This window comes from Nicotiana attenuata, chromosome 1 (genome assembly GCF_001879085.1).
Source record: "Nicotiana attenuata strain UT chromosome 1, NIATTr2, whole genome shotgun sequence".
Classification (NCBI taxonomy): Eukaryota; Viridiplantae; Streptophyta; class Magnoliopsida; order Solanales; family Solanaceae; genus Nicotiana; species Nicotiana attenuata.
The window spans coordinates 3156190-3169177 of NC_031989.1; the positions used below are offsets into that span (position 1 = coordinate 3156190).

Sequence of the window (12988 nt, forward strand, 5' to 3'; positions counted from 1 at the left end):
GACTAATGCAAGATGTGCACAAGCCCCCACTTGGTACGTATCTACCTATATGAACCTGCTGCTTATGCCCTGATTCCTCTACCTTTTTGGTGAGGATGCTCATTTGTGTCAAGAGAGTCGCCATATTTTCAGCCATTGTATTAGAAGGATCAAGAGGCACTGAGTGCACCACTGGAGTGATAGGTGCGTTCCTAGTTGTCCAACCTGAATTCTGCGCCATCTTGTCGAGCAAATTCTGACCTTCTCTCCAAGTCTTGCTCAAGAATGCCCCACCAGCAGAGGCATCAACGATATTCTTCATGCTGTCTGACAGTCCCATGTAAAACAGTTGTCCCAACATCTGTTCTGGAACACCATGGTGTGGACACATAACCAACATTCCTTTAAACTTGCCCCATGTGTCGTGTAGTGTCTCCATTGGTTTACGTTTGAAACTCACAATCTCATCAATTTGTTGAGCAGTTTTGTTGGGCGGATGGAACTTGTTGTGAAATTGCTTGACCAACTCAGCCCACGTTTCTATAGAGTTTATGGGGAGCGAGTTTAGCCAAACCTGAGCAGCTCCTGTCACCGAGAATGGAAACAATAATAGCTTGATTGCTTCCGGAGTCACGTTGGGTTGCCTTTGAGTTTTGCATATAGACAGGAAGTTCTTCAAGTGCTGCTGAGGATCTTCTGTTTGTGTCCCAAAAAAGAGTCCCTTGTTCTGCAACAAGTGTAGCATGTTATTTGTGATCTGGAACGATTCAGCTTGTGTTGCGGGCACAACAATGGCAGTGGTGAGATTGTCAGCTGTGGGTTGTGCCCAGTCATATAGTGCACCCTCAGGCACGGGAGGTGCCAATTGCTCATTCCTGACGTTTACGTTGGGGTCGTTTATGTCGCCCATGTCAATTTCGAATTTGTGTGTTTGTTGGGGTTGTTGAAGTCTTTTGTTAGCACGATTCAATGCCCGGAATGTTTTCTCGGGGTCTGAAAGTCCTTCAAGTAGTTCTCCAGTCCTCGTAGAATTTCTAGGCATACACCTGTGCACCCAGATCAACAACCGTCAAATTTTCAATGAAAAAGTTGGTAGAGAGAAAACTGACTACAATAAGAATCTTTGTATTTCTGTCAATGGCAATTGATAATTCCGTTAACTCCCCGGCAACGACGCCAAAATTTGATCACGCCCAACTATGCCTTAAAAGGACTCTACGGACGTTGCAAATATAACCCGAGTATTACGCCCAGGGTCGAATCCACAGAGAGTTAACCTATCAACCACTATCTTCAGACCCACTAATTCTTCAGAACCAGCTTCCCAAATATTCAAATCTCAGTTGAGTGTTCTTTAACGACTAGCTTGCAGGTAACTAAATAGTTGTAAACTAAATTAATAAGGTTGTAAACAATTATGAGGAAAAGCTAAGGCAATGATTTCCCCTATTGATGGAATCCCTTATGTTTATGCTCATACAAATTTACCAACACCTCTCTATCAATCATGAACGCTAATCTTACTGCAAATCTCTCCCGAGTAATCACAGTAATTTACTATTGCACTCTCCCGAGATACACTAGCTTACTTTATTTAGCACGATTCACTTTAGATTACACCCAATGCTTCGTTATCCCTAATCCCGCCTTTAAACCCGCAATTATAGATTCCTCTAATAATCTAGGAGTGGTGTTGTTCAACAATACCCTAAATATGCACTCTTTTCCAAGTTATGCACACTAAATAGGCACAGCTAATTGAGGATCCTGTCAATTAACTACAACGAACACGAAGTTGAACAAATAGAGATCAAACTAGCAATTTGTATTCACATAAACAAGAAGTTCATCACCCAATAGGTTCCATCAAAACCTTAGACAAGGAATTTAGCTACTCATGGCTATGGGAAAATAAACTAAGATTGAATTCATCATAAAAATCAAAAGAAAAGAAGAAAGATGGTTGGAGTATTCTCTCACAATAGTTTTTCCTGCTAAGAAACCTTAAAAATCAATACATGCCTCTCTTGGGCGAAGTCTAATGTTTTAAATAGGGTTTAGGTCTAAAAATCCCGTAATTGACACTTTGGTCCCTGAAGTTTCTGCGTCTACCGCGGTTCTGCCGCGGTCGCGGTAGAACCGCGGCCAAACACCCTCGCGGAATCTCTGAACTTCTGCAGCTGCTTCCCACCGCGGTTCTGCCGCGGTCGCGGTGGAACCGCGGTGGACCCAGTGCTCTGAATCTTCGGCCTGTTTTGCATGGTTCACTTGGGAAATTTCACAGTTGGCCTCTTTTGCATCAATTTTGACTCCAAAACTGCTCCTTAGCCTTCCTTATACATATATCACCTGCAAATCATGAAAAGCACTAGTAAGAGCATTTTGTTATCACTTTTAGCATTAAAACTACACAAGAAGGTGATTATTTAAGGTGTGATTATAGTCAAATTCACCTATTATCAGATTCAGTAATTTATTTTAGGGGGAAAGACCATAAAACTGTTTTTAGGTTTATTGACGCTGTCGAAAAAGCCAACATGGCACATTCTTTTCGTAAATTTACTTGTAATTTAAGGTAAATTCTCTAACCTTTAGTCTGTTTTTGGAGTTATGTAATAATAGACTCCGTCTTGATAGACAATGTTTCATAGAAATTGTCAATTCAAAAGTGATTATTCAGAAAATAGGTTAGGCATTTTAACTCATGTCAATTAAAGCTCTTATTAATTCAAGATTACTTTTGCCTATATTTTATAAGTATAATTGCTAATAGCTATGCCTACTCAAGTTGTTCCTATATATTATGTAAGATAAAACAAATTCGATTAACCCAATTCAAGTACAGTTAGTACAAAAAGGTGATCGATATAAGAAAAATTATTTTTTTCCTTTCGGTATTAGAACTAATTTAGAAAATATTTACGAGTTACGTTCAATCATCAACTAATTTTTTGTTACCTCCACATAAAATACAGATAATATTTATATGAAATATTTTCCCTTCTAAAATACAGACGATACACATAAAAAATATGCAAATACAAGATAGTAAACTATGTTACTCTGCTTTACCACCATTAACAATGAAGTTATTGAAACATGTATTACATGAGTCGATATCACGAATCATATTAGGTACTCTTTACTGATTCTAATTAATTGAATTTGCACATCGCCAGCTGTGTTCTATTAAATTTTACTATATATCATCTGAAACATGTATTACATGACTCGATATCACGAAGCCTCTTAGCGAACTGTCATTCGTTTTTGTTACCCTTTAAGTTAGATTTCACACCGGACATAGTAATTGAACTATTTTTTTTAATATTTATGACTTTGAAATCTATTAAATTTTTATTATTAAATCTTTCCTTATTTGAAACATAAATTTTTTTAATATTTAGAATTTTAAATTGATTGTTATTTGACTTATATAAATCTTTTCCATATTTTAACTATGTAATAACTTTTCATGTTAACTTCTCTAATATTTAGTACTTTGATATCTAACTTTTTAATTATATAAATGTAGATTTATTAGCTTTGAAACTTATAAACAATGAAATTGTATCCGACATTATAAGAAGAAAAATTCTTAGAATCCTAGGTAAATACAAAAAAGATAAGAAATATATATTCCTAAAATTTAGACATAAATAAAAAGGAAGTAAATTAATAATAGAATTCTAGATTCTAATGCAAAAAAGACACTCTTCAATTGGAATTCTCTTGCTCACCACGATATTATTCACAATATATTCTTCCGACTCCATCGTGTTCCTTCTACAATAAAAAATTGATGATCTGCAAGGGATATTACGTTTCACATATATTACCCTTTTAAATAACTCTCGCGTTAAATTGAGATGGGAAAAATACAAGACAGTTTTGGTTTCTGAGAATTTGAGCATAGCCAACAATTGAAGAAGCTAGGTATTTTGACAAATATTTTGTGAATTCTTATGAGGTATATACGTTCGTCCAATATTTTTGTTTGTTTCGTTGTTTATGCTATTGAGTCTCTTCCATTGTTTATTATATGCATATACATCATGATACATAATATATATATTGTTGGGTTTTTAAGTTTTAAGGTATTTAATTAATATATTAAATACTTAAAAGAGGGTGAATGGGAAATGGAGGGAAATAAAATTTTTGAGTGAGTAACTCTTACCGGGAATTTGAAGTTAAAATAAAATTTTAAAAAATGCTTGATTTAATGATATCCGAATTTCAATAATAATGTTTACTTTACTAATATTTGAAATGTTTATGTGATACTCATTTAGAATGTACATATATTTTCAGAACTTCAATCTAATATAAAAAATAATTTTTGTTATGAAACAATAAAAGAAGAAGAGTATTGCAGAGAAAAATAGAGGGAGAGAATTCTTATTGATTTGGGATGAATTACAATAGAATAGAACCCTCTATTTATAAGGAGAGGGCGACTTAGCCACCAAGCAATGAACCCTAGAATCTCTCTAAATATAGACATTCACCATAAATAAAATTCTATTTATAGCACTCCCCCTTGAATGTCTATTCAACAGATAATGTGTCTCGTTAAAATCTTAACTAAAATAAAACCCAGTGGGAAAAAATTCTAGAGAAGGAAAAAGAGTACGCATATCTAACAATACGCCTTTTGGTTGCCTCGTTAAAAACCTTGCAAGAAAAACCCAGTGGGACAAAACCTTGTAAGGAAAAAAGAGTACAACGCATATTAACTCCCCTGATGAGAGCATCAATTCACATCTTTAAGCATTTGCATTCCAATCTTGTGCACCATCTTCAAAAGATCTTTGGTAGAGATTTGATAAATAAATCAACCATATTAACTTGAATGAATATGTTGCACCTTGAAATCATCATTCTTGATAGAGATGAATTGTCTTCATATGATCTTGTTGGAATCGTCAGTTCAATATCTTCACATAGAGGTGAAAACTCTTGCTATCATATTATCATGCATATAGTTATAGCAAGATACATTTGTGCACAAATTGCATTGAGGATGTAGTACTTCATGGCCATGAATTCTATATGCTTTAAGCAATTTAAATCCTTCAGGGATTGTTAAGTCATATAAGCCATATAATAGACTTTAGATGCATATCAAGTTTTCATGTCATGCTAGACATATAAGATATCGAAAACTGATTGCACATACCATTGACTTATACTTTCAAGTGTTTGAACTACATGTCTTTCATATGAAACCAATTCTATTTGAATTGTTTCTTCAGACTTAAGATCCTCATATATATTTAGCGCTATTATAGATGTCGTCGACAAACATTTTGTATCGGTTCCAACCTCCTTATTTTTCATAAAGACATAACATAGAGATCTCTTCATCCATATATTCAGGTAACTGAATCTCTCATGAGATTTTATGAAGTGTTATGTCATGTGATCTTCTAGATCACTTGCCTCCTTTATTATGATCATTTTGATCATTTGCTCATCTTCTTTATCAAAAGTTTATTTGAAACCGATTTGTCTATATACTTTAAGCGTACTATAGACTTTGTCCTTCTAGGACTTATTCTAATATGAGCATTTGCAATGAGAATATAGTTACTTTCTTTGGGTCAGCAAATGCGTCCGGCATGCTTTGCAATATATTGCAGATGAATTATCTTTTATGAACTTCAAGTTCATATTATCTTATTCGAGGATCTAGATGTACAAATGATAATTCATTCCATGTAACTTTTTCTCAACTGTTTATTATGTCTCCCCCTCATGTTAGAAAAACTAACTTGTTTCCTCAACTTTGAGAACCCATCTTTGTGCGTTATGGTGTTAATCAAAATATACACCGCACATCAATAATAATAAAATGGAATTATTTGGTTCCTGACCCCGAACCACTTGTGAGGGGAGAATGTAATATACTTTCGTATATAACGTATATCAAACTGATATAGATAACTTTGTTCTCATAAGCAATTGTTTAGCTATTAAGTAGAGGCACTTAATAAATCATTTTGCTAAACCAACTGTGATGTAAACCAACTTATCAAGAAGAACTATCTTGAATAAAAAATCTGGAAATTATGCTCTCTATTAAATTATTGAGCAAGTTACCTCGCAAACACCAGGTTGCGGGTCAATAATAATTGCACATGTAACCATCTCATAGATACATCTTATGTGGTATACATGGCAGGTGAATGTGCCCATATTCACCTTTGAAATTTCCAGCATTCATGGGATTCAATCCCAATTTTAGTTGGTCTATTAATTAATGAGAACAAGCAACATAAGAGAATTCGTAAAGAACTTTCTTGTTCTTTAATATTTACCCATGTGAATTCTCTATTATTTTTGCACATCATACTTAAATTGATATGGCTAAACCAATTATGCCAACTGAATAAATTATCAATATTGATAAACTTCAGATTTACACCATGACGTGTGCAATTATCAATAAACTCCAAGTTTATTATGATATGGGTTTTTATATCAATAAACATCCACTTTGTTGTAGTATTCTTTTATTTGTGTAGTACAAACTTGAGAATAAAGCGGGTAGCTTTTCACATACATATTACCCCGCTGCAAGTTGTAGTAATAGAAGATATTAAATCTTTCCTTTATTTATAGTTCAATATAATCAACCGCTTTCGCATATACTTTGGAAACTGAATAAGTTTCTTTGAGACTTATTACAACACAATATTTTATTGATAATCAATTGTATTCCTCCAAAATAGTAATAATTGGCTCTTCCAGAGCTCTCAATTAATTTGGTACTACCACATATTCATCAATATCCATATGGTGAATATCTCTTTTAAAGAGAAAGTTATACCATTATGGTTATGGTCAAAATATATGCAAGATCTGTTTCTTGCATTAACGTTGTCTTTTAATAATCACAATGCCAAAATATTTTGGCGTACAGTAGGTACGTGACCAGTGACCATTCATGCCATAATAATGACATTATTTTCTTATATCATCTCAAACCTCCTTTTAGAGGTGAGTGCGGTATATTCACTACCACTAGTACGTTCATATTATTTGAAGAATGAATATGTATTCATAAATCAAATGTTGTCATATTCACATCATGAATGAACCATAATCATCTATATGTGCTTTATAAAATCTTATGTCAAATCGATGACAAATATTACTTTCACAGAGTGAAGGATTGTTTTGAGAATCCTTATTATTCTCATTATCACAATGATGACGATTATAATTTCGTCCATTGCCACATCCACATCGATTGATACATTCATAGTGATAATTTTGTGTTCTTTCAGACTTATCACATACTGCTATCACATTCTCTTAAGTGAATGAGAATGGAGCAAATTCAATGGGACGGGTTTCCACTTTTTGTGCCCATAATCATACATGAATTTGATCATGGCAAGACATAGAAATTTTACCACTTTGGGCGGTTATAATTTCTTTCAAAATCCATTAGAGTTATTATCAAATTTTGTTGTCTTTGCTTGTATATAAAATCAAATTATAGAATTTCAAGAATTTAAAAGAGAAAAATAAAGTAAAATACTTACCTTAAATTCAGAATTTAATCATGAAGGAAGTTCATGGAACGATTGGCAATCATTATGCTCAATCCCAAAGCTTCTACTCAATTGGTTAGAGTCTCGTGCTGATAACGTGTTATGAAACAATAAAAGAAGAAGAAGAGTATTGCAGAGAAAAATAGAGGGAGAGAATTCTTATTGATTTGGGATGAATTACAATAGAATAGAACCCTCTATTTATAGGGAGAGGGTGACTTAGCCACCAAGCAATGAACCCTAGAATCTCTCTAAATATAGACATTCACCATAAATAAAATTTTATTTATAGCAATTTTCTTTTTATGGAGTACATTTTTTGTTCTTTCATAATTTTATATGAAATGCTATAGATTGACGGTTCCAACTATAATTTTTTGTTTCTTTCAGAATATTTTAGAACAAAATATTTTTAGCAATATAATTTTTGTGTACAAACTAATGCAAAAATCTAAGTGATATGAAACACTTTCCATTTATACGTGGGAAAAAAAGTATAAAGAAACCTAGGTTATGATGGATAGAAAACCATATGTACATGTATTTTGTGAAGGTAAAATATAAATACAGCATAATGGAAAAATTGGTAAAAACTTTTTTTAAGAAAACAAACAAGCAAAAGTATTTTAATAGAATATTTATGTATTTTTCTTAAAAAAATTTATTCATTGGGACGGTGTACACCCAAATACTAGTTGACAAGAAAAAGAAAAAGGGGATGTTCCATTTCTGGAAAAAATATTCGCGAATTATAATATAAAGATCATAGTACAATGTCCAATAGTTATAGGATTATTCGCTAGAGTTTAGACTGTGCTACTATAAGATATTGGTTCATCATACTTTTCCAAAAAAACTTTAATTTGACCTGCATTATGTTACTTTATCCCTGCACTGTTTGTTTTATTATTATCTATTCTAATTATTCAATTAAATAATGATATTAAGTGGGTAACTAAACTGAGCTATAGGAAAACTTGAGATTTATTACCAAACTGGGGAACTGATATAAGAAATGTGTTTGAAGTGATGCATAGCTGGAAACTTGCAGCAACAGAAAGCCATAGCTAACTTTTGAAACAATTTCAATTAGTAAGCTCTAATTTATGACAACTTAACTATACTTGGATTCCATCTACAGAATTCCTGTTTTTGTTGTTTTCTTTGCCTCAGGTGCCTGAGCTGAGGGTCTTATTGGAAACAACCTCTCTATCCTCACAAGGTAGGGGTAAGGTCTGCGTACACACTACCCTCCCCAGACCCCACGGTGTGGGATAATACTGGGTATCTTGTTGTTGTTGTTGTCGTCGTCTGCCTCAGGTGCATAAACTGACACACAGCAAAATGTTGTTGCATGTCTTAACTTTACCTCCTCAAAGTAAATGTTTAAAGAGTCTACTTTTTACCTCAAATCTAATAAAACTAAATGTCTATGCAAAGTCTAGTGAATCCATAAGATGAGAAAGAAATATATGATAGCAAGAATTACAAAACAGTAGAAGGTCCCTGTGGAAGCAGAATTACAATGACACCAGTGATGATAAACTCGTCTTCCACAGTTGTAGCAGAAACCGGCACCACACCTATGTTTAGATGAAAATATAAAAAAATTGAATTACAAAAAGAGTACAATTCTTAACAGAGCACAGGTGTGACAATATCAATCAAATTCATATAACATTACATACATATTACTCAAGGCCTGCATGCCTTTATAAGGCCTCAGAACTAAACAAAACCAAAAGAATGGAAGAAACGCATAAGAGGATACAATAAATTATGATTAGATACAGAAATAGCAGAATCATGAGAACTACTACAACAACAACAACCAAAAGAAAAATCCAGTATATTCCCACAGATGGGGTTCCATCTGGGGAGGATTGTGTGTACGAAGACATTACCCCTAGAAACTGTTTCCAATAGACACTCGGCTCGTGAGAACTGTTGCCAGGAATTAGGATACGAACAAATTAAGAACCTAATAACTCAGGTATGTTGAAATCATTGATCTAATGAGCAACTTCTTTTCCTCCCATATCATATATTTGGCTTCATAGGCTCTTTTTTTCTTCTCTTCTTTTTAGAAGTAATTTTTACTGGAAGATGAAATCGAAACACGAATATTCATAGACACTACTTTCTCCCACGTTTCTTTCCCGACGAAAAGTAAACACAAACAAATAAAAGGATAAACATTCTAATTGGTGAGGAAATAAATTGATTGGACCATTAACAATTAGCGCTTAATACTTAGAAAAACATGCAAAGAAAAGGTCTGTCTAGTACTAAGAAAATTGATTGGATCACTAACAAGACTAAATTTGGGAAATCAACATAGTTGATACATGCTTTAGTTTAGGGGATTCAAAAGTTATGCGACCACCTATAACGTTAAATGGTCATAAACACCTATCAATGTGAACAGAGCAAAATATAACAATTGAAATCGAGGAAACTGAGAACGGAGGAAACTGAGAACGCTCGGCAGCTTAATCTCAAGTAAGTGGCAGTAGAGATAAATTAGATAGTTTTCCGCTCACATTAATTTCTTACCATGAAAAAGATAATTCTTCTGCTCATATTCGAGGTATATAAGTCCGATTGAAAAAAAAACTACAGAATGCTTCCATAAACAACTCCTTGTACCCTTCATACATGTAGCCTTGTCGAATATTTATAATTGCTCGATTGATAGGCCTAAGTCCTCAAAATCCTGCCTTTTCTGTCCGCATTACTTCCCCTGGAGTTGAGACCTCATCAATAAATCACTCCTGCCTCAATCCCAAACATCAGCTCTATTCGGACCCTAAACCATTCTATATACTAAATATTTGTATGATTCTTCTCACCAAAAAGAAAATTTTACTGAGTAATCCTCAATACTGATATCACACCAAGGCTTACAGTCTAGTGGAGTCTCTCACACAAATAGATGTGCGTTCAATTCTCACACGTCCTTCTTTCCACTTCCCTTCTCTAAACTCTAATCCGTGATTCCTCGGTCTAACAAAAGAATTACCTTAAAAGAAGCACTACTATCAGGATTTGCAAAATTTTGCCATTAAATACCAAAATAATTTTCAAAAGATCCAGACTCCCATATAATTCAAACCCCAGAAGTAATAATCCATCCCCATTACAGATTAGATTTTACTTTGTTTTCTACAAAGATTAGATTTAGCATATACCTCTATATTACTACTAACATATATCACTAACCAAATGATAAAGAGAATTTATGGAAAAAAAGGGGAACAGGAACGTAAACAGCAAATAATTTACCTGCATTTAACAATTTTGCAACCTTCAGTTTTTTCAACAAAGCGGCGGCACTGAGGGCACCTTTTCCACTTATTAAGTTCGGCGAGCACACCAAAAGCGACGTCGTTTCTATCCCTTAATTCCTGACTCTCTTCACACTGAAATCCAGCATGCCATGGAAGCTTACACTGAAAGCAAAAAAAACTTTTGCAATCTGGGCACTGCGATCGCTTCGCATTCCCACCACACTCGTCCAAAATCAAAGCCGAACAATTCCGATTCGGACAGTAACACTGCTCCAACCCTAACACAGCCGACTCACACAATATGTCGCACCATTTAACAAACAGCTGTGGACCAACGAGATTCCGACAAGAGATTGGGTCGAAATTCTGGTTACAATCCAGAGAAGGACACGGAATGTCCCCGACGTTGTCCTCAAGCTTGACGGAGATGTATTTTACTATACAGTCGGTACAAAATGGATGAATACAACGATTTTGGTTCTTGAATTTCTTGTTGGGTAACAACATAGGCTCGACACAAATTTCGCAGGTGAATGATTGAGGTTCATTTGGTTCTTCTGTTACTGGCAATTCTTGTTCTTGGTTTTTTTGTAGTGTATTTCCCATGATCAGTGTGTCAAAAGAGTGTTAGGATTTTGTTACACTTTGTAACTTGTGAGCAAAGGAAGTGATCAATTTCAGACGTTTCGGGCTCTTCTTCTTAATATTCGTCCCACAATTTTCAACTTTTGCAGTTAAGCCCTCTATTTTGTGGAAAAAAGTTATATTTTCTCCCTTATACGGGGATTTGATATTAAATGTAAGGCTGTGCATAATTTTTGTATTTGGTATGGTATGAAATTTGATTTAAATTTTAAAAATAAATTTGTATTAGGTATTGTATTTTCAAATTACTATCGAAATAGTGATACCGTACCGAAATATATATTATATTACACAATACACATTTATTAATAATAATAAAAATTTCATCAATTAACTCTACGGAAGTAACAACACATTTCTAATCATCAAATTTGTTTTTTATGTACAGTTTTCTCTCTTTAGGTTGATATTTGCTGGTTTTGGACAAACTTTTATCAACAAACGTTTTCGGTTTTGTACTTTGAGTACTTTAATTAAGAATATACAAGTTAGTATTCAGATCGAATAAATCAAAGTTACAGAACCGAATAAACCGAAATGAAAGGAGAAAAACCGAACCATACCGAATTTAGTTATGTGCCGTAAAGATATAACATTTTAAGAAATCGTATACCGAAAATATCGAACTGAAATATCTAAATACCGTACCGTACCGTACCGACCGTCGAACACTCATATTTAAATGAAAAAGTTATCGTATCAAACCTAAAGGTAGCGACTTGTCTGGTAAGCATGTGGGGATAGTTAATTTCAGCGGAATTATAACCAATGGTCCAGCAAAATAGAAATTTTAATAGTCCGAATTCCGAAACATATTGCAGTTTCAAGTCATTCTACTTTGTTGGAGATATATATAAATTGAGTTGATAATATACACACTTTTTATTAATTAGTAACTATTACTATTTGTTGTAAAACTGCATATGAAGACACATGCCATGTGTTTATTAGTTTGATATAAACGCTCAATGTGAGAGGAAATTTTTTCTTCTCTTCTTTATCTTCTTTATTCAGCTCTTTACTTGGCTCTTTATTAGTTTGATAAAATAGGAATTTTAATAGTCCGAAACATACTGCAGTTTCAAGTCATTTTCATTACTTTGATTGGAGATAAATATAAATTGAGTTGATAATATATACACTTTTTATTAATGAGTAACTATTACTATTAGTTTTAAAATTGCATATGAAGACACATGTCATGTGTTTTTTAATTTGATATAAATACTCAATGTGAGAGGAAATTTTTCCTTCTCTTCTATATCTTCTTTATTTAGCTCTTTACTTAGAAAGTATAGGTACCAAAAAGAGGAATCATCGCAGAAGTTTCCTACATTCATTGACTATTCTGTGTTCTCAATAATTCAATTAAAGCAGAAAGCTTTTGAACTTTATTAGGAAATCTTTTCTCTCGGATGAGTACTTGAGTAGCTAAACGAAATTCTCAGGAAAATGCAAAAATCGCTCGAATTCCAACTGACCTCTTTATTTTGCTCTTCCCCCCCCCCC

At 33.6% G+C, this 12988-nt stretch overlaps 1 protein-coding gene across 1 annotated transcript; it reads right to left on the reverse strand.

The window, feature by feature from the left end:
- Positions 8590-11536, reverse strand: LOC109224771 (probable E3 ubiquitin-protein ligase RNF217). The gene is made up of 2 exons (XM_019389327.1): positions 10830-11536; positions 8590-9127 (listed from the first exon to the last, which is right to left on the reverse strand). Exons 1-2 carry the CDS (start codon positions 11438-11440, stop codon positions 8986-8988), a joined length of 753 nt encoding a protein of 250 aa, XP_019244872.1. The 5' UTR covers positions 11441-11536; the 3' UTR covers positions 8590-8985.